Below are 22,897 nucleotides of genomic sequence, written 5' to 3'. Positions count from 1 at the left end.
CACTAAAGAGCAGCACAGGCCAGCTGACAGCACTTGCTCAAGGACACCAGCAGCCTGAAAAACTAGGAGGAGCAAGGTATAGCACAAATGCACCATGCAGGTAGATAACCAACATACTGGAAAAACCCCTCCTCTGCCGTCACCTCGCGGAGACCCTGGTGTCTGGCTGACATGCTCAGATTTCCTTTATCCAGGTGCAACATCAGATGGCATTAGCTGGCTTGCTCCTAGGCATTTTTCCGCAGCTACTGCCAGGACAGGAAAGACAGGGAAACACGCAGAAGTTTTACATGGTTTAAGTATAACTATGGCATGGCTGAATATGCATGCTTGGGAACCTCCCGCAGACTGAGACCGCTGCAGCCACACAACTGAGTACTAACCCAGTGCAAGCTCAGTCTGACAGCTCCCTTTAAGATCTCCTTCTGGAGAGGACACAGTTACTGCCCTGCTAGACCGCATGCCACATCAGGCATTGTCTGTCCTTCTGGAAGTGGCACCAAGCCAGCACAGGCTCTGGATTGTGTAGGCCAGCTAATTTAACAGAAATGTGACCACATGGTCAGCCCTGATCCAGATCCCACTGGTGCCATAGGTGAATGCTGCACGCATGCTGGGGGTACGGTCCCACCAGGACTGAATGACCCAGGCTGAGCTAGGCATAAACTACTAGAGATGCTACGCAGAGGAGCTCCTGCTCCCTTCCCCGTCCACCCGCTCCCTCCCATGCCCCATCACTGCTGCTGCTGCCCGTGTGGTGCTAGCTCTAGCACTTGGTCATTCTAGTTTGGCATTTGGACCACAAAACCGCTTTGGTTGGTTAATCCCAAGCACAAATTACAGCTTTGAGGACAGATCCCACTCCCACTCTACATGAATGTGCAGCAAATGATCTGGTCACTCACTAACAAACTTGAAGGCTTTATGACCAAAGAAACACAACGTGTTTCAGGGATGCCACTCCACCAGCCCAACCTGCCATGGACTCGCATTACATGAAACAGCAGCGATAGAAACTTCACATTACTCCAGCTCGATCAACCCATGAATCTGCACTGTGGAATCAGGGAACCGTTCCGACTCTTTTCCCTAATCTCATTCACAGCACGCACAGCCTCTGAGGCAAACGGAAGGCGGTCACACCACAAAGGTGCAAATACCAGGAAACAGGCAAAAATACCTTAAACTTGGATCCCTTTGCAATGGGGAAACAGGGATGCAGAACACAGAAGGGGGCCATCTCCTCCAGCCGAGCAAATTCCAAAGTCTAATGCGCTTGTTGTCATCAGCAAAGCATCAGCCACAAAACCCCCTCCACACTCCCAGCCAGATCAGCTTCGCTTGTTCCTGTGGGCAGGGAAGAGTCTGGCCTCCTAATTTGCACAGTATGTAGGAGAATAGGATCCCAGTCGTGGCTGAGGACCCAAAAGCGCTGCCACAATACAAATAGCTCCCATCAGTTATACAACGCCTCTCGTGTACTCGGCCGGGGCCACAGCGCTTTCATGTCATTGTTGTCTTGGGAGGGTGGGGAAAAATAATATTTCAGTGCATGCAGAGCAGACAGGAGGAAGGAAAGGCTTCTGCACTTCCAAGCGTGCATTTTGGGAGAGGCAGCATCTGCTGGGACTTTGGGCAAATCTCTGCAGCAGAGTTTTCCTCTCCTGGAGTCTGCAGCTTCCTCACAGCAGTTATACACACCACGGTTCCTTAGCTCCCCAAATCAGGTCTCCATATGACAATAGATGCGGTCAGTGTACAAGCCTAGGGCTTGTGTAGGGACACTCCAAGATCCCTTTCTTCTCTGATGTGCTTTGATCCTCATCTGCCATGCAGGGAATTGCTACCTGGTTAAATAACTGGTTACAGGTGATACCTGCAAAGGGCAAGAGACATGCAAAGCCATGACATCCTAATGCCAATCTCACCTTTCCATTAGCACACACTGTGTGAGAGCTGCACAAATCCTTCCTACAGCACAATGTTTGATCTCTTCCCGGGAGGAGGCGGCTACCTTTGTCCCACAGACCGTGCCAGGGCTGGGTCTTGGCTGAGTACCCCTTCCCAGCAGATCGCTAGCCCTCCTCTCTTCTTTCTGCTTCTTGGTGCAACCCCATCCAGGCAGGCCTCACCAGAGCACACCAGCAAGTCACAGCCCTGGGCTCTTAGACTAAGACTGCTTCTTCCCGGGGGTGGCTCTGCTACTGGGAGTTCTTCCAGTGTCAACTGTTGGTTCAGCCAGGGACGCACGACTTCCAAAAAGGAGATCGGCAGATGCCCCCAAAACTGCCATCCGTGACAGCGTCCCAGATGGAGCCCAGCCCCAGCAAAGCAAGGGATAAGAGCCAGGCACATTACATACATAACTGTTGGACAACTTCAGCATTCAGCATTAAGAAGCGATATTTAAATATTGGATTTTTTTCCAGCTTTGTGATCTGTGTTAGGATTCAGGCATTTTTCATCCTGATGAGAGTTTTACTAAGGAAGAACTGACAAGCAGTCCAAAGCCTTTCTCTCTGTGTCAGGCAGGGTCAAGATAAAGACAGTTTATTCATCCTCCAACACCAGACAGCCAGCAATTCTCATCTAAGATAGCTGTCCTTCACCATTTCTTTCTGGCCCTCTTGGGTACCATTCAATTAATGTAGGAAATAGGAAGCATGAATATTAATTCTGCAGACAGCTCCAGTGCTATCCCTTCCATCCTGATCCTGTCACCTGCAGTCTCCTCCCAGGGATGCCAGGGGAAGTGCCTCATGCAGCTCCATGGTGGTACTCTTCAAAACCCTTCCTTGGACACCTCTCCCCATCAGCAAGCGCTGCCTCAATGGAGCACAGCTACCTCTAACGGCAAAGGAACTGACAGTCGGCTGAAGAGAACCAGAAGACTACTCTCCTGTGGTGTTTTTTTTTTTTTTGAGAGAAGAACAAGTACAAGGTCACATTTGAAAAAAAGAACAAGCCGTCCTTTCGCTGAAAGAGCCTCACATATTTACAGAGTGAAACCAACAAACACCACAGTATTTTAGTCACTTCCTGTCCTGTCTGCTGCCATCCCCTCCCTGATCTCCCAACATCTCCATCTCCCAGTCCCCAGGAAGCCTCCTCTTACTACGCCACAGCTCCTTCCACTTCAGGAGACCAGAGCACCCCACACTTTTCCTCTCACTGTCTCTCCTCCCTTTTATCTGCTGTGTTTCCAGAGCAGCCTCTGGAAGCAGCCTCTGGTTTGAAGCCTCCTGCAACTCTCCCTTATTCCTTTAGAGGAAAGATGTTGACATGAAGAATGCAGTCAAGTTTCACTCCTGTTTCTGAACCCCCTCCTTCCAAACTCCCCTCGCTGCAGGTATTATAACTTCTACCTGGCTCCCAGTGTACGTATAGAACAGCATGACTTAACAGTGGATCTCTCTCATTCACCGCTGAGCTTCCTCACCAGGTGCCTCCTAGCCAACCATGCCTTTGTAGATTTACTTTGCTGAAATGAATCCAAATCAGTAATAAACCCACAAGCTCAACTCTCCTCAGTTTACAAATTTAACTTCTCACATACTTTTACAGCAAACTACTATGGCTCTTGTCTAGATAAGTCTAGACCTTCAACATCCAAACTTGTTGACGGGTGTTTTAATCTTGAGCGAGTACCGGTGGCAAAGAGCAGTGTCCAGAATTCAGTCTCCAAGACACTGTGCTGAGATCCGCCAGCAATTAACAGCCACCCCCCAAAGGTCACGTGAGATCCGTTCTATCAGTGGGAAAGGGTCCTGTTTCTCTGGGAAGGCACAAGGCAAAGGCAACCCCTGGCAGGAGGATGGACAAGCATGGAAGCAGCAAGGCAGCCATCAGACAGACCGAGAGCACAGCAGGTGCCAATGCCAGAACTGACTATACAGGGAAGATGCTCCCTTGCATGTATATTCAGATACAGTGTGAAGAACCAAGGCACAAAGACTATGACATCCAATCAGCAGTCTGCCAGGTTACTGCTTCTCTTAAGCACAAGAGCTTTTCCTTTCTATATTGCTCTCCTCCAAGCCTGCACCTCCCACTTCAGCTCCTGGTCTAGGCTCCAAGCTCTGATCCATACAAGCACGTTACTTGTGTTTCTCTGCCAGCAGAGAGGCAGCAGGCTTCCATCCTCTGTGCCTCTTTCTCCTCAGCTCCTCTTCTTCCCAAGTACAGGAAGCAGTAACTGAACCACATCGCCTCCTGACACCCTTGGGGTACAAAGGGTCCTACAGAGATGGGCCCATGTAATTCTGTTAATATTTTGGCTCTGCAGAGCCATTTGCTTTTAACTGCCAGTGCCCCAGAGACAATCAATAAAGTGGTCCTGGGCTCTCTGCTCCCCCAGGTAGAAGGAGGCTAGTAGGATCTGAAGAGAAGGCCATAATTCCCCAAGCGAGGGGGGAGCCCCAGGACAACCTGTCAGTGGCCATATCTGTCTCAGTGCTAGCCTGGAGGCCAGCCCGACACTAGGACAAGCTAGCAGATGGCTAATTTTAGCAGCTCTGCATGCCCTGTCCACCAATGATGACTATCTGGACAAGATGGCCATACTAAACTAAGTCTTTTGCTGCCTGGTTTCACAAAAGGAACCCAAGAACTAACCCAGCAGGCTTAACCCAGGTTTAATGCCCCTTATCATCTCCTGTCTCTCTCAAAACCTGCAGAGCAGACCTAGTGTATCCCAGGTTGCATATTCCTGGACAAAAAGACTCAAAGCACCAGGCTGAGGAGTGAACAGGATCTATGCAGAACTGGAGCCCTTCCAGGCTTCACAGCTCCAGGAGGGATTCCTATCACGAGCAGGGCTGGCAGCGTTTCAGAATGAGCACGAAGAACGCTTTGGTTTGCACTTTTGGGTTACGAAATTGGATGTACACAAGGAATAACTGGGGAATTGGAGCAAGGCTGAAAGAGGCAGGTGGGGAGACAGCACCAACAGGACAAGGAAAACTCCAGCAACTGCTGCTAAACCACACACTGACCAGCCACAGCAGCAAAACCACGAGACAGAAGAATGTGTTAGATCAGATCACAGATGGGCAAGTCTGGCAACAGTCCCAATATGGAAACACTGTTCCTAGGAAAGGATATGGCTTCTCACTCCAGTCACCTGCAGCATATTCCACATGCAGCCACTGTCTCAACTAGCTTTTATGGCACTACTAACCCTCAGACTGCCCATACCCACCACCAGCCGTAGCACCCCAGTACCTGGACAAACCCTGCCTGGATTCTATGACAGCTTGAGGAAGTTCATGAAGGACCATTAAATTGTCCAAACCCTTTTAATTATGTCCCACCCCTTCCAAACCAGAAGAAATCCAAGGAAAAAAACCTGCTGTGTAGAGCCCTTTCCCTGCCAGGGTGTCCCCAGCATATGTGCTATGCAGTCAAGTAGATGAGCCTTACCAGCTCTGCTACTCCTTTTGCTTTGTATAGCAAGGCAACAGAACATCCCAAAATGGAACAAAGTAGACCAAACTTCTCCAAAAAGGCAGGCTTGAAAATTACACACACTTAACCCATTTTCCCCACTGGGAAAAGAGTAGACTGTTTACCTCCAGGCTGCTAAGCCCACACAGACCACTGGGCAGAGACCCAGCAGAGCCAGCACAAGGGACAGACGGAGCCATGTGCATTCAGAGACAGAGGTGCAGCTGATCTAGCATTAGTAGATCAGTGCCACGCAACTTCACTCCTTGCTGGGACAGGCAGAGCACCTCCACAGCATGGTGGGAGTTCAGTGGACTAGCTTGGATTTTTCAGTGGGGAAGAGCTCACCCTCCAAATTTCCTAGTGTCCCAACCCAGCTCTGCAGAAACCTGTTGCCAATTCTGTCCCATCACACAAACTGAACAAGGCCGGACCACAGGAATACTTAGAGAGCAAAAGCACAGGAAGCTTTGGGGTTTGAACTGCAATTCCTGCTAAGCTGACACTGGCCTTTAAAGAGAATAGCAATGGGCTGCCTTAATTGCCTGAGGGCCTAGGATGCTTATGAAGGAAAAAAACCCAGGGCCATTGGGAAGAACATGGACAGTGCATGAAACCATCTAGTAGGAAGGGTATTTCCTCCATATTCTGGATTACTACACCATCACTGCACACACTCCCTCCCCCTCTGCTCCACAGGAAGCCCAGTACTTGCCCCTTCCTTACTCCAAACGGGGCAAAGGGGCTCAGGAGTTCAGTGACACATGGAAATATTTATTCACAGTGAATTAGAGACACTGAGGCAGTCTAACCCTAAAGCAGCATATGTTGCCAGCCCTCTCCTTTCCACTTCCAGCTGCCTCAGCTCAATCCCAAGATTACAGCTCCCTCAGGAGCCACTGGTACATGGGACAGTAAGGGGGAAGCAGGGCACTCTTGGACTGAATAGCACAGGCCAGCCTCTTTTTTTTTTTTCTTTTTTTAAACACAGGCTTTTCTGCTCTTACGTCTTCTGATTGTTCCTTGAGCATTCACTTTGCTGTCTCTCCAAGTTCTGCAGCATCGCCTCTCTTCTCTCTCACCCTGCAGGCTTTCACTGCTGCCTCATGGAAAATTAGGCAAGGTAAGAGGCAGTATCAAAAAGGACCATCCCCTCTACATATCTCACTTGTAGTGAGAATGCACCTCACTGGTTGGGATCTGCTTCTCTAGATAAGAGTTCTATCAAGCAACGTCCCGATCCTTCCCCCATGCCTTTTATCAAGCAACCTCTTCTCCCAAACTCTGTCAGGACTGGCTAACACATGACAGCCTGATTCTGCAGTCAGTTCCCAACCCAGAGGACCAGTGCTAACAAAAAACCACAGATGACGGTCACACCCTGGAGCCTCTTCCTTGACAAAAAAAAGGGTGTGGGGTGTGTGTGGGGTGGCTTTATTAAAACTCTTGTTAGTGTACAGCGTGACAGCTAAAACATGTAAGATCCAGGGAAAGACAAAAAGCAGCCAGTGTTTAATGTACCGTAGGGACGAAAGTTTACCGCTCCACTCACCACCTCACTATCAATATGACCTGCTCCAGTTGACAGCAGTAAAAATTGCCAGTCCCCTCCCCAGGCCACACCAGCTCACCCACACACACAAGCACATCACATGCAGCGCCGTGAACCACACCTCAGCTCTTCTGGCAGCAAGGATGCCACCCAGATTTGCACCCTTCCAGGCACCCGACCTGGGTGGAAGCGCTACAGAGAGCGCACCGCCCCATCAGACTACTGCACAGGCATAAACCCACCTATCTCTTCTTACCACTCTGCAACCTTGGCCAGATCCCAGCCCCAAACCTCCTCCGGTTCAAGTTCCTGGAACTTCCACAGGGATTCACAGCCCCTGGACAGCCAGCTTATGCTGTTTACTACCGGTACTGTTTCTACAGCAACAGAGATGCACAAGGATGGATGCACAGAAACAGAACAGAGAGTAACCCTGTCAAACAGATCCCTCTCCTCTCCCCCGTCATGGATTCACAGGCTACACTTTGTCACCAGGTTTATCTGAACCATCTCAAGTGCCAGCAAGCAACACCTGCGGACAGCTATGTATCTTCCTCACCTGGTTCCTAGGAGCTGGGAAAAGAGGTAAACAGGGAGGATCAGCAAACAGAAAACTTCGAGTTCATCACATCCCCTCTGGTCTCTCCAGATTAAGCTCCACGCAGTATGAGCAGAGCTCTTCTAGCATCAGTGACCTACAGCACCTCACGCTCATTCTCATTATGCCATCCTGGAGCCTGTCATTTCCCCATCAGATAAGCAAGGACAAGTGACAATTAGCCAGTCTGGTCCAACCGTTAGCATGCAGGCAACCTCCAGCTGGGTGGGGGACACACAGCACAGAGCATTTCCTAACTGCCCAAGATACAACACAGAGGTGGCAGAGCACTTGCTCCTAGCACTCCTACTTGGCAGCACTGACAGGACCTGAGAGGTAGTGAGTTAGAGAGGGAGCAGTAGGAACACGCTCTCACTGCTCCTTGGCCCTCAAAAATCAGAAGTCATTAGCATCCTTGCTGAAGGAGATCTGCAGGTACCTGAAGGTGGGCTGCACAGGGAGTTCAGACCACTGTGGAAAGGTAAGAACACCAAAGTCCCCTACAGTCCCCAGGAGGCTGACACCCTACCCTAAGCCCTCCAGAAAAGGAACTGAGCCTGGACCAGCACAAGCACTTGTACAGCAAAGGGTTTGGTCTGCAGCTCAACTAGCTTGACACCATCCAAGACAGAAGATAGCTGTGATGCTGGTTTCAGACTTTATTGACAGGCTTTTTGATGCTGCATTTGTACAAGTGCAGCCACAGATATCTTCTTAGCTTCAGCTGAAACTGAAGCTTTTCCAAATGGGGGCATATGTCTATCCAGTGCTCCTCACTCCCTCCCAGGGGGGAGGGCTCTGCACGGATTTGTCTGTCTGACCCTCACCCCAAGAACATCAAACCTAACTGAGATGTCAGGTTCTCCAAGCTGACTGGAGACAACACTTCCACTTCTGAGATACACGATCCCCACCCTTTTGCCTCCTAGAGCTTTTGACAGCTTATTATCTTTGATATCTAATTACAGGCCCTGTCATCCTATTGTGGGGTTTGCTCTTCCACTTGGCTCTTTTGCTTTTCCCAAAGCAACCAAACAAGATCCTTTGCTGCTCTCATCTCCCTCTCTACCAGGACCAATTACGGACAAGACATCCAGTAAGGCAGATCTGCTCAGCTATGACGATTTCTGTTCTCTGAGCACACAGGTACATGCTTCGGTGCAGCAGACGCCCCTAACCAGCTCCTGCCACAGGATCATGCTGCGGATCCACAGTCCACTGCCACAGCTGCACAACACACAGTGATTCAGCGTAGTATGCCATGTTTCTCTTCACCTTCTACCTTCTCCACTTGCCTTTAACCTCTTCAACCCAACCAAAAGCAGGTCAGGCATTGTGTAAAGAAGTCTGTGAACTAATAAGTCAACTCTGGCAGCAAATTGAGCTTTCCAGAGCTCAGGCTACCTGCTCAGAGCTCACCCATCGTTTCCTCCTCTGGAATCGGCAACACCCCAGACATCTCACTCTGAGACAAGTAATTGCTTTCCCTCATACATTTTCAGAGGACTGTTAGTGTACCACTTTGTTTCTCCACCTTCTTGAGCACACCACCACTTCCCCGACATGTGCCATTTCTCCCCCAAACCCAGCCAGTGACCTGTACACCCCTGTCTGGGTGGGTCCTGACAAAATAAGACAACAATAAAAAGGTACTGGGGGCATGGGGCCTGCTCTCCTAACCTGTTAGTGTCACCTCCAGCTGGGATAACCCTGTGAAAACCTACTCCCGCTTATTAACAGGAGACATAGATGCAACTTGCAAATATTGTTTGGTAATTTACAAGTAACTTCAAGTGCTCCTGTGCTGTCTAGCTGCTCACTGACTGCAGCTTCCAGGACACACTCAGGCTCAGGACAGTAAGAAACCAGCAGAGATATTTACCTCCTGCATTCCTCTCTGCTGACACTGAACATCATCCAGTTGGTTTGAGGGAAGGATTCTCCCAGGGACCAGCACACTCTTGCATCCTTCAGGATCTAACTGCTCACAGGGATTTCTAAAGCTTTCCAAGGATAGCCTTCAGTTGCTGCTAGCTTCCACCAAAGAGCTGCCCAGATCAAATCTGAACAGTCCCTAAATTATTTAGAGCTCAATTATTACACCTGGGTCATTTGGAATGACTCATTTGTAGTGTCTTCAGTTTGAGGCAGAGGCATGTGGGAGAGATTAATTACCCTACTCGCACAGGTCCTGTCTAGACTAGGAAATCAAGGTGTGTCCAGCAGACCAGCGACATTTGGCCAGACAGGGTTTCACATAGGGCACATAGCAGACAAACTCTGAGCCCTTTCAGGCAACAGGAGGGAGCATTGCTTGACAGGGTAAGAGATTGCCCGTGTCAAATTTCAAACGGGGGGTGATGTACAACCACCCAGATTCTCACCCAAGCGCACGTGGCTAGTGCCATGCTTCACTACCCGCAGGAACTATGCTGGTAGGCTCACCCCAGCTCACACGTACAAGTCCCAGGACAACAGGACCAGCTCTGGGAAAGCCAGTATCCAGCAGGACTGGCCTCTGTCAAGCACACCAAGATCTGAGGATGACAAACACCAGCAACTGCAAGGGGTCATTACCTGGTAGTGAGCAGCATTACAAGGAGCACAAACAAGAAGTCAGGCTGAACCTGATGGTTAAGACACTGCTCCTTGCATCCCGCTGTTGGGATAGTGTGAGCCATTCAAGATAGAGCAACAGCAGCTGCTTGACCAACACAGGGAAGGCAGGCAGCTGTGTCCTCCTCTTTGCTATCTAACCAGACATAAGCAAACCTCCCTCTCACAGCTTTGAGGCCATCTATCCCCTTGGTGGCGTGAGGAAAAGGGCTGGAACTTTGTCACGAGTGTCACGTGAATGCTAACATGCATGGGCCTTCCTGGCCCCGTGGGTTGTGTCCTGCATTTGACATCACCCCATCCTGCAGAAAGGATTTGGTACCACTGATACGAACAACTTGGAAACCACAAGATTAGAGCGAATGTGACTCTGGGCACCTGTCAGAGCCAGCCTTGCCATCCCTCAAGCACGGGCAGTGTGCACCTGAGCGTGCTTGTGCCACTCCACACCACAGTACACATGGCTGCAAGAGAAACCTTTTCCTCCACGCTCCCCAAGCTTCATCCCTCAGCTGATGACTCCACATACTGTAAAGCTCATGTGTACTCTCGCCCAGGGGATAGTGTGGACACCAACGTGTAAGGACAGGTTTGCTAACTGCTGTTTACAGGAGAGGCCTCAGTTTTTGGCTGGTAGGGACAGGCAGAGGCCTCCTCTCAAATTTCACTTGAGGATCTGACCAGAGGGCAGGGCAGGGCAGTACTAAGGCAGGACACAGACTGCCCCAAGCAGTGGGAGAGACAGCATTTCACTCTTTGGCTCCCCCCTCATCTCCCATATGCTTGAGCTCCCACAGCACTTAACAGCGGGTGGGACTCCTCCTCCACAGGCCCGTTTCCCTTCATGGGTGTCACAACAATCTCCAAAAATTAAACGAAGGATGCTACTGCACCCAGCCAGGGATGGTCACTCGGGGCCCAGGCACCGCAATACCTTCAGCAGGAGCCCCAAAGAGCACCCACCACCTCGAGGCGGGGTGCGGCTCCACCGCAGGCTCTCTCCAGCAGCAGAGCCAGTTTAAGAGGTTGCTACCCCACCCTGTCTCCCCATCTCAGACTGCCACCTCTTCAGTCTCATCAGGTTTGCTGGTGGGACAGCGAGCTCACTAGCCCAGCACAGACAATTTTGATTAGATGCCTCCCCTACCCCCTTGCCAACTTTCATCTAAGGGCATGATCCACAATTCCCTGAAGCAGTATTCAGCTCAGGGGCATCATCTCCTGAGGCACTAACAGAGGGAGGGAGAAAACTTCTTAAACCAGCTCTGCCACACTGGCAATCCTAACTTGGAACCACACCCTGAGATATAGATTGCTGACTTGACAGTGGCAGAGAGACCAGGACAGGCAGGATTTGTCCTTAGGGTAATGGCACTCGCCCGCTATGCTCCTCCAAGCCCTTCTGAAGTGATCCAAGCTGCTGCCCTTCATTCCTCACCCTGAGTGTTGTCACAGAAAGTGTATGGCATCACTTCGGTGATGTGCTAATCAACTCCTAATTCACGGAGTCTTGCTAGTCTTAGCTCACAGTAAAGGCCTGGCAAAATTAGCCCCGGAGCAGGCAGAAGGCGAGATTTCCTCACACTTCCAGCACCCAGGAATACTGAATGACTCCCCTGCAGAAGGACAGGCAGACACCAGCCCTGCATCCCGCTGAGGAGCCCTTCAGCAGCTCCAGAGATCTGAACAGGTAAAGTGGCTTTGTGTGCAGTGAAGACTGGAGTAAGAGAGAAACCCCTCCTCAGTGGAGCACCATGCAGGCACTCAGTGCTGCGACAGCGAGGCAGGCGCGCCTCGCCTCGAGCACGCCAAGCACATCTTTTAGAGAGCATTGGGTCAAACAGCCCCTCCGGCAGCAGTTTCCAGAGACATACTGGCCAGTTTGCTGAACAGCTTCCCGAGCACCACCAGGAGATTCCTTCCCTGCTGCCCCTCCTTGCGCTCGATGACCTAACACAGATCTAACCTTACCAAAAAAATTAAGTTGCATACATGCAACAGTTTCTCCTGTCTCAGATCACCTCATGGAGATCCTGGTGAGCGCTGAGGCAGTACAAGGCAGACAATGTACTCTGTGAGGAAACTGCTGGACAGCCTGAACCTGGCAGAGTATCTGAGCATCACAGCACCAGACCAACTGAACTTCTTTTTCTCCAGAGCTGTTAGTCCATAGCCAGAGCTGCTCATGTTGCTGCTCCTGCCTTTGAGAAGTTCAGGCTCCAGGTGCCAGCATGCCCTTGACCTCCTTGTGGGGAGCTGAACAGCTTGGCGTGACATTGGCTGGGTGCGACCACCCAGTGACAGTCAGCAGAAGACTTCCAAGTCTCAGAGAAGGACCACCGCATTGTCAGTGCCAGGGCTGGACTGTCACTCAGGGCGCAGGATACAATAGAGCATTTTAGCTCCTCGATTAAGGGCCTGCAAAACATGCATCTACAGCTTATAAAGCTGGGACCTCAAACCAATCCCCGAAGTACTGCCTCGTTACAGAGCTGAGGAGCAGAAACCTATATGCAGACCTAGTGGAAAACTACTCTGTAGTGCCTGACAAGTTCCATCCTCCGCTGCTCACGGTGCAGGGAGGCCCAGCTGAATCTCTGTGGGAGGAACACGGAGATCCCTTAACTCGCTGTTGTGCACACTCTCCCCGCTCACGCAGCATCTTCCACAGGCTGCCTTCCCCTACCTGTGTCAGCCTCCCAGACCTTGCTGGGACACAAGTTTAAGAGGTTCTTTCTTTTTCCACAGTTTGTTTCAGACGGGTGCAAGACATCCTCCTAATGATACCCCTGCGTCCAGACCAACTCACCCAGGCCTTTATAATCTTGGGAGTCACGGATGTAGAGCCTGAACTAGGAAGCAAGCACAGTTAAGAGCAGTGCAACCCACCTAATGTAAGTGTCATTACTCTACACAGGGATGTGTGAACGGGCAGAGAATTCTTGTAGGAGTGCGACTACATCTGAAGCACAGACGAATTTCTCCTCAAAACCCAGATCTTTCACCAATACTGGCAAATCCATTCCGAAAACATACAAAGATCAGATTTTTGTTGAACCAAAGGAAGGCAACAGTATTGCTCACTAAATGAAATAACACAAAACACTCAAGACTTACTCTACATCCTGATGGAAACCAGTCAGTCAAAAGATGGTGTAATTACCCTGACACACCAGATAGCAAGCTGCTTTTGCCATCTCAGGCCACTGGTACCATCAAACCACGCTACTTGCCCATGCAATAAATTCAGCTCCTTCACCACTATAAACTACCCTGGCCAAGGTTGTTTGGCTGGTAGGACTACTATCCCACTTGTATTATTATTTTTATTTTATAATATATTTATTCTTTTGCTATCACAGCCACATTGATCCCCAGTCACACACGAGAAACACAGCTTACAGCAGCAGAAACATACTGTACTACCAACTACCTGTTTCCCTACCTAGAACTTTTGATGTAGGGATATTAAAAACAACTCCCAAGACCAAGGCATATGGAGGAGTAGGATATTCAGATAAGTCATATTCAGCACTTTTTTTTTTTTCCCTGGATAATTCATCCATGATACCTTGTTCTGCAAGGGCCAGAAACACTAGCTAAGAGAACAGCTCCCCACATCTCAAAGCATGCACCTCAAAAAAAAAAAAATCATCTTTTAAAGGTCCTTCAACAAAGGAGCATCACTGAAACAGCAAGAGAGCGTAACGAGCTGGAAGTTCCCAGGAAAAGCAAAACAGGAGGCATGAACTAAGCCTCACCTACTGCACAGGGGTCATGCCTCCTCCTCTCGGCTGCAGGCCAGCAGAGACAACATGCACATGTGGCCACAGAAGCCTAGGTGAGCCTCATCTTCTGCTTGCTGCCCATGTGCCTTCCCAAACCCCTTAAGCATGTAGCTCATCAGTGTGCAGCCATTTATCCAGCTTAGCACATTCTGCTGGAGTCCAGGCCACCTACACTAGGACAGCAACTCTTCCTGACGATTTTTACTTGCGAGATTATGAGCATTTTAAAACCGGTAAGTTTCTGGCTGCTAGTCCCCTTCATCTGCCATGTCTTTATCCAGCCATTTTGGGTTACTTCTGGTCAAAATGTAGCTAAGATCGTAGTTTCACCAAAATCTGAAGCTGACATTGCCTCCAAGAGAAGCTATCCTGCCACCCTGACTGCTGGCTATAGAAATAGTCACTCCCCAGTCAAACCAGCACCTCAAGCTGCGTGCCGCACAGTTGTGGGAACAAGCGCATCAGGATGAGGGAGGAGGTGGGACAGCTGCTTTTGGCAGCATTGCCAAATGAGAGCATCCACCAAAGCACTTGGGGAAAAAACAAGCAATCTTGATGGGCCGACAGATGTATTACAGTTTGTTTTGGGTTTTTTTGTAAGTGCCCTCTCAAAAAAGAGAGAGAGATTAAAAACCACTTTAAATCAGAGTCACTTCAGGTTCCCCAAGTGGGCTAAGGCAGCTGGCTATAAAAGTATAGATGCCTGTCACCGAATCATCTAGCATGACAATCCTCTCCGCAAAAAGTAAACGTGCAATAGACACCAAGCAGCACCAGAAGAGGAACACACCTTCAGTAAACCAGGTGTTTGGACAAACCACAGCCTATGCAGAATCCTCCTCTCAACAGGGGCCTGTGCTGGAATAACCGTTTCTGCCATCACTAGAGGATTTTTGTCCCTAGGCCACCTACAAGGCGTGTGCTGGCTACAACTCTCCAGCACCCTTTCGATGGCCAGGCACCCAGCAGCAACATAGGAACAAGAACTGCTTGGTCTCGAGGGCAAAGCTTAATGCCAAGTACCACACTGCCTCACACCAAATGATTTCAGAGTATTAAAGGATAAGGATTTACCTTTACAGACAGCACCTTGAAGGTGAGGGTACATGTACTGTTGTGACTCAGAGATGAACTCTGTCACAGCTTCAGCTATCACAGAACTGACACTTGCCCTTCCCAGGGGGTTTACAACTGCCTCAGAACAACCTGAAACTGGCCTGCAGGAGACACAGCAGCTTCCCTCCTTCCCCAGGATCTCTGGGAACATCACCTCAGACTCTCAGAGCAGCTGCTCCTAAACTGCTCACAGTTACGGCCCAACTCACAGACACCAGCAGCTTCACACAGTCCCCTGAACAGCAGTGCAAACATCAGACAAGCCAGAGCTCCTGACAGGAGCTAACTAGGACCTGACTTTTGGAACAGCTCCCTCCGAAAGGAAACACCAGGAGAAGACACGTGCACATGTGCACAGGCACAAGTAAATTTGAGCTTGAAGTTGAAGCTGGTTTTCTCAGATTTCGCAGCACGCTCAAATCAAGGCCAGGCCAACGTAATGGTAACACACACTATTTCAGCTTCTCTGCTTGTTACAAACGCATGGAAAAAAACCTGCTGTGCCAGAAACTACACCACCACTCATTTCATACTTCTACCCAGCGGCTTCGCAAAGCATCTTACCCAGTCTTAGCCTCCAACCCTCCCCTCTTCCAGAGTTCAGTAACCAAGTACCCTCCATTAGGGCAGACTCTGTGACACAAACAGGACCCACAAAGCCATCTAACCCTCTGCCAGCTGAGATAATACCTCTGGGCAGGCTGCAGCGATCCACCACAACACTTTTTTGGTTGTTTAAACCTGTTGCCAGTAAAAGCCTTTTCTTTCTTCAGTTGCAACAGAACCAAGAACAGAATAGGGTTGTTTAGGGCCAATACTGACCAGTCTTTGGCTGTAACGGATCCTTTCTTCCTCAGGCTCCATCTCCGACTCTTCTGAAGAGAGCGAGAAGGACACTCCAGGACTGCTGTCTTCCTCCTCTTCCTCCTTTGAAGTCAGAGGGAAATAGTGAAGCGGGGCAAATGGACATGAGATGCCTACATCCCTCATTTGTTTGCTCATTTTGAGGCTGATTCCACACCACTGTGCAGGGCTAAGTGAACACAGTGGATGAGCCCACCTCAACTTTAAACGCTCCCATTCTAACTTTAGGCATGACTTAGGGTAAATGACTTTACCAGCTGTTCTGTAACACAACATGAGCTGCAGGTCTCGGATCAGGAAAAGGCCTCCACTCTGCACTACTACCAGCACAAATGGCAGCTCAGTTGGCCCACACTGGGATACGAAACAGGCAAGCTGCTGTCAAACGCTTGACGGCAGTCAGGGAGCAGTCTGGTTTCCCCAGAGTACAAGATTATGCATTAGAGAACCAACTCCTCCGAACAACACGATTGCCGTCCTCTGGATATCCTGTACTGTGGCACTCAGGAGAAGCTACACAGGTACAGAACATCTTCCATGAACAGGGAAGGCATATGGGATCTCTCCTACATACAGCGCTTGAGCATGGCTGCAGGTAGGGGACTAACTCCTCTCTGATGAGACCTACATGCTCAGATCTCAAAAATCTGCCACCTTGTGACACCACGCAATAACATGGGAAAACCTCCCAAGGCGTCAGATGGCACCTAAACTTTTTTTTTTTTTTTTAAAGGAACAGAAAGAAACCAAAGCCTAGGTATATTGCAGCTCTTAATCCCCATGACTATGCCTAAGCCAGACCTTCGGGGAAGGAATCTGCCACCCCGTGTAGTGTTACAGAACCGCTACCATAGCGTGGAGAGAGCTTGTTTCATCCTGCTCTTCCCCGACCCTCCGAGCACGGTTTGACAGCAGAGCGTTCCAAGTCCCGCTAGCATCTCCCCCGTCCCTGCCGCCCGTACCGCTCAGGACCGGGCTTCCCAGCTCGGCTAAGGCAGCCTAAGCAGTTTCCCTACACTTACTAAACTCTTGTTTATAAACACCCGGACAACCGAAGTGCAACACACCAGCCAAGCCAGCCCGCTCGCAACATCCCGCTGTCACAACGCGGGGCAAACCCCCAGCCCGGCGCGGCTCCGCCAGCCCCCGGCCCCATCCCACCCCGGTGGGGGGAGGCCCGTCCCGGGCCGGCTCCGCCGCCACGGCTCTCGCCTTCTCTCCCGCCCCCCCCCCCCCGCCGCCCCGGCCCCGGGTCAGGAGGGAGGCAGCCCCGGTCCGGCCAAACAAAGCGGCGGAGGGGGAAGCCCTGGGACGGCGCTCAGGACGTCAGTCCCCCGGGAGCTGTCAGCCGGCACCCTCCGGCCCCGGGAGCCCCCCCACCCTCCCGCCGCCCCCTGCCCACCAACTTCCCAGCCCGGCCTCCCGGGGGCCGCCAGGAAGGGGAGACCCACCCGCTCCCTCCCGGCCGGGGCAGCGGCCCCGTCGCCCGCGGTGCGACCCAGCGGGGGCGGCGGCCGGTGCCCGCCGCCCGGCCCCTCTCCGGGGACTTGCGGAAACTTAGGGGTCGACCGGGGGCGGCGGGCCGGCGCCGACCCCCCCCCCCCGCCCCCAGCGAGTGGCTCACCAGGTCTCTCCTGCGCCTTTGTCCTCTTCTACCGCCGAGACGGGGAGAAACAGAAGAGACGGAGGAGGAACCCCCGGGTCAGGCAGCGATCGCGCCCCGGGCCCGGGCCCGGGCCCGGCCCGCCGGCCGCGCCGCCCCGCGCCCCCCCGGCCCCGTCGCCGCCGCCTCCCCCCCCCCCCCCCCCCCCGCGCCCCGCCGTCCCCGGCGCGGCCGCCGCGGCGAGCGGGCGCTGACAGCCCCGCCGGCCGCCCCGGGCCGCTGCCCGCTCCCGCGGGCCCCGCTCCCCGGCCCGGCGCCGCGTCCGCCCGGCGCCGCGTCCCCCCCGCCGCCGCCGCCGCCGCCGCCACCGCGCCCCGCCGCACCCCCCCCGCCGCCGGGTGCCGGACCGCCGCCGGCTTCGCCGCCCAGCCGCCACCCGCTGCGCCGTGCCCCGCCGCCGACCGCGACCGCCGCCGACCCGCCGCCCCCCGGCCGGGACGCGGTTCCCCTCCTCACACAGGAGCCGCCGCCGCCATTTTGAACCCGTCAGAGTCTCACATACACACTGACTCGGCCGCCGCACTGCGCCTGCGCCGCCCGCAACCTCCCCTGACCCCCCCCCGCCGCCTCCCCCGCCGCCCTCTGCGCGCATGCGCCGGCTTCCCCCCCCCCTCACCCCGCCTCCTTCCCCTCCCCTCCCGCCCCCGACCCGCTTCGGCGCCGGGGCACCGCGCGGGCGCGCGCACGCACCTCACTCGCCCCGCCCCGCCGGAGCGGGAGCGAGCGCGCACGCGCGGCTTGGGCACTGGCCCCGCCCCCCCTCCGTTGGCCCCGCCCCCGTGGGTCCCACCTCCTCCCCTCCGCCCACCCCGCGCATGCTCCGTGGGGGCGAGTCACGGTGTGGGTGCGGGCAGGGCCGGGGTCGTTCGCTCCCCACGCACTCCCGTGGGCACCTGTGTCCGCCCGGGCTTCACCCCCACCCGCAGCCCGGCACACGGCTGCCGTCACGCGTGTGGGCATCGAGAGGCGTAGGCACGGGGACACGCGTGTGCGTGAATCTCCCGACGGCTGGACGCGCACCTGTGCGTGCGCGCACCCACGCCCACGCAGGTACACGTGTGTGCATGTAGGTACCTGCAGACATGTCAACACAGAGAGAGGGGCATGTGCACAACCCGTACGTACGTACATACGCACGCCTATACACACGCAGCACACCCCCATATGCACCTCTATACATGCAGCACACACACATACCTATATACGTGCAGCACACGCATATACACACCTATACACACGCAGCACACACACCCCCCTATATACACACAGCACATGCATACACACCTATATACATGCAGCACCCCCCTATACACACACAGCACACCCCCATACACATCTATATACATGCAACACACCCACATACACACCTATACACGTGCAGCACACACATACACACCTATATACATGCAGCACACGCATATACACCTATATACATGCAGCACACGCATATGCACCTATACACACACAGCACACCCCTATACACACCTATATACACACAGCACACACACATACACACCTATATACACACAGCGCACACTCACACCCGCTATATACACAGAGCGCACCCTCATACACCCCATATACATGCAGCACACACACATACACACCTATAAACACACAGCATACACACGCAGCACGCATGCATACACACCTATATACACACAGCATACATGCATACACACCTATACACACGCAGCACACGCATACACACCTATATACATGCAGCACACACACACACCTATAAACACACAGCATACACCTATACACACGCAGCACACCCCCATACACCCCTACATACATGCAGCACACGCGTACACCTATATACGTGCAGCACACACACATCCATGCCTATGTACATGCAGCACCCCCCCCACATATGCAGCACACGCATACACACGCAGCACACATGCATACACACCTATATACATGCATACGCGTGCCCCAGCCAAAAAGCAGGAGGGGGCTCGTTCCCAGAGGCCGCCCGGCCGCAGCGGGTCCATGGCAGGACCCCGTCTCCCCGACGCCGTGCCGGGGCTGCTCCTGCTCACAGGGACTGTGCCACGCTGACGAGTGTTGAGCTTTAATGGCAGAACTGCACCGAAATCACCCCGTGTCACCCCTCCCTCGCTGGCCTGCCAGCAGGAAGGGGACACCCCCCCCCCAAAAAAAAAAAAAAATCAGTTCTCTGCTCCCAGACCCCATCCGCCTGCGCAGCTCGGTGCAGAGGACGCTCGGACGCTGGGTTCCCCAGTGGGACAGTATCTTTGTGCCCGGGGGGGGGTGCTTTTCTGCTGGCACCCCACAGCGACTGGCAGTGCCAGCCCCACAGGGCTGGTTTGGGGGGGGCCAGGAGCGTGGCAGCGGTGGCAGCGGAGGTGCGGCGGTGGCTGGGAACCGAGGCGCTGTCCTGAGCCCGGGGCGGGGGGGACAGCAGCAGGTCCCAGGGGGCTATGCCAGGGGTGGGGGGGGCTCAGCAGAGCACACAGCCCCTCCTGGGTCGCCTCCTGCGCTGGTTTCGGCGGGCGGCACTGATGGCGGCACTGCAGGCCTCCGCGAAGATGTCCCCGACGTTCTCCTGGTACCTGGCCGAGCACTCCAAGTAGGACACGGCGTGGACCTGCCGGGCCATGGCCTCTCCCTGCGGGGAGCCCTGGGGTCAGACCCCCACTCTGGGAGACCCCCAGCTCCCCCACCGCCCTGTGCTGGGGTGACATCCCCGACCTGTCCGGGGGGGTTGGCACTTGCCTGCTGGTAGGTGATGTGTTCCAAGCGTTTCTCCTGCAGCTTGCGCAGCACAGCCCGGTCCTGCCGCAGGTCGGTTTTGCAGCCCACCAGCAGCACTGGGACGCCCTTGCAGAAGTGGTTCACCTCTGGGTACCACTGGTGGAGGTGGGGGGGGGGGGGGGGGAAGGAGACACACGTGTCACCCAGGGGATGGGGACACGGGACAGGCAGCGGTCCCAGCTCCACGCTACGTCCCACGGGGAGGACGCGTGGGGTGGGAGCGTGTCCCCCCCCCCCCGCGGGGGCTGCGTTACCTTCGTTAGGATGTTTTCGTAGCTGTTGGGGTCGGTGACGTCAAAGCAGATGAGGACAACGTTGGCGCCCGAGTAGGACAGTGGGCGAAGCCTGTCATAGTCTTCCTGTCCTGCCAGGCGGAGAAGCAGACCATTACGCACCAGTTCCCTACTGGGCTGGCTCCCCCCCTACACTGGGGGCACCCTGGGGCTCTGGGGACAGAAAGGCAGCACTGCTGAGGGTGACATCCTTGGGGACCGGTGGCCGGCCGGCCGTGGGTTAACCCCCCCCCCTCCATCTCCCATGGTCAATGCATGGGGACACCCCTCTAAGGTATGACCCACGGGTGTGGGACACCCCCCAAACCCACAGGCTGGGGGGGGGGGGGGGCACGACTGCCTTCCCCCTCCCCTCCTGTCCCACCTGCGGTGTCCCAGAGGTGGATCTTCACGGGCTTGCCGCCAACCTGGAGGGAGGCTGTGTACTTCTCGAACACAGTGGGGACGTAGACCTGGCAGGGGACGGGGGGGGGACGGGGTGAGGACAGGTCCCACCTGCCCGTGGGCGGCGGGTGGGGGGACGCCCACGGGGGTGTGTGCGCAGGACAGGGCACGGGGAGGTAGCCAGGGTCGGGAGAGGGAAATGGGGGGGCAGAGGATGGTGGTGCCTCCTTGTCCCCCACAGCCCTGGGACTGTGGCCCCCCCTCAGCCCAAGGCAGCACTGAGCCTGAGGCGGGTGGGATGCCCCGGTGGGACCCGGGAGAGAAGTTCTGGGGTCTCTGTGGGCCACCCCCGCTCCCCCCCCCCCAGGTCCCCTCCGTGCCCTTGCCGTGGGACAGACCCCGCTCCCCATCCTGTGACCCCCCCCAGGCGAGGCAGAGGTGCCCGTCCACCTGCCGAGGAGTGGGGGGAGCACCGCCCTGGACCCCCATCAGCCCCAAACTGTGCCACCCCCTTCCCCAGCCCCCCCCAGCCCCACGTCCTGCTGCAAACGGCCCCGCTGCCGCCGCCGTGCCCGCCTCGTCCCCCCCCTCCGCCGCCCTTCGCCCCTGCCGCCGCTCCCGGGGGGGACTCCCCTGGCCACGGCACGTCTGCGTGGGGACCCGCTCGGGGGAACGGGGACCCCACCCCTGGACCAAATCCCACCGTGGCTGAGATCCCAGCGGACAGGGAGACCGGTACCTTGGGGAAGTCCCCCCTGGCGAAGGCCACCAGCAAAGACGTCTTCCCGCAGCCCCCGTCCCCCACGACGACAGCCTTCACCTCGGTCTCGGGGGGGGGGTGACGGGCTTTGCCCCCCGCCACGCTCCTGCTGCATGGGGGCGGCCGGTGTGGCCACGAAACCTGCCTGGCCTCGGCGGGGACGGGGACGGGGACGGGGTGGCAGGAGGCACCCGCCCGGTCCAGGGTGCGGCCCCCATCCACCCACCCACCCACCGGGTCCGCCCGCGGCGTCGCTCGGGGCTGGGGCCACTGGTGACGGCCGGGGGAACCGCTGGCAGGCGGGCAGGGCGCCCGCACGCCTATGGGCGCGCTTGCACGCACACGACGCCTTGCACGCGTGGCAGGGCTGCTCCCCGCGCGTGTCCCGGACTTTTCCGCGATGCGGGTGCTCGCCTCTGCCTCCCGCCCGCGTGTGCAACTCTCACGCCTGCCCGCGCACGGGCGCAGCTCCCCGTCGCACGCACACGTACGACTCCATCCCACACGTGCAGCTCCTTTGCACGCGCAACCCCTGCTCGCACGCCCGCTTCTTCCTTGCAGGCGTCCATGCAGGTTCTCTTGCACACGTGCACGTAACGTGCGCGCGCGTGCTTGCACAGCTCCCCCCTTGCACGCCCGCAGCTCCCTCCTGCGCGCTCCCATCCTCGTGCGTGCAAACACACGCGTGTGCCCACCGACCGCCGAGTGCCTGCTGCGGGTGGGGGCCCTCCCCGACACCCCGGCCCCCGCCGGAGCCCAGGTTTTATTGCTCCCAGCATCCACAGGAGGCAAAGTCCAGGGTGGAGGGAGGCACGGGGTGTGTGTGGGGTGACTCACAGCTCCGGCCCCCCCCCCACCAGTGCCACCCTTTCCGTCACACCAGGTGATGTGCCGTGCCCAGCCCTGCCCGGCCGTGCCGTGCTTTGCCATGCCCTGCCGGGAAGTTCTGTCCCTGGCACCCGGCCCAGCGGGACCCGGCTGGCGTGGGCAGCCCCCGGCCCACGGTCTTTTCCCGGTGACCCCCAGCACGCTGG

At 55.1% G+C, this 22,897-nt stretch overlaps 2 protein-coding genes across 3 annotated transcripts in view; both read right to left on the bottom strand.

The window, feature by feature from the left end:
• Positions 1 to 18,202, bottom strand: part of KDM2A (lysine demethylase 2A) — a 52,583-nt gene extending 34,381 nt beyond the window's left edge. The window contains exons 1-3 of one of the 2 annotated variants that reach the window (XM_052810893.1): positions 18,099 to 18,202; positions 17,604 to 17,631; positions 15,938 to 16,042 (exon numbers count right to left, since the gene is read on the bottom strand). In XM_052810893.1, coding sequence (XP_052666853.1) covers positions 15,938 to 16,042; positions 17,604 to 17,631; positions 18,099 to 18,118 — 153 coding nt within the window. In that variant the 5' untranslated portion in view covers positions 18,119 to 18,202. Of the gene's footprint in view, positions 1 to 15,937; positions 16,146 to 17,603; positions 17,632 to 18,098 lie in introns of those variants that run through there. The other variant, XM_052810892.1, reaches the window with a different exon arrangement.
• Positions 18,203 to 20,040: 1,838 nt separating this feature from the next.
• On the bottom strand, positions 20,041 to 21,978 carry RHOD (ras homolog family member D). Its single transcript, XM_052811229.1, is given in 6 exon segments — positions 20,041 to 20,276; positions 20,384 to 20,522; positions 20,681 to 20,790; positions 21,084 to 21,171; positions 21,843 to 21,941; positions 21,943 to 21,978. Coding segments are annotated over 6 exon segments (636 nt in total). The 3' UTR covers positions 20,041 to 20,112.
• Between the last annotated feature and the right edge of the window lie 919 nt (positions 21,979 to 22,897).

This window comes from Harpia harpyja, chromosome 16, assembly GCF_026419915.1.
Source record: "Harpia harpyja isolate bHarHar1 chromosome 16, bHarHar1 primary haplotype, whole genome shotgun sequence".
Taxonomy (NCBI): domain Eukaryota; kingdom Metazoa; phylum Chordata; class Aves; order Accipitriformes; family Accipitridae; genus Harpia; species Harpia harpyja.
Note: the sequence above shows the minus strand (reverse complement) of the source record. Positions and strands in the feature narration are given on the sequence as shown.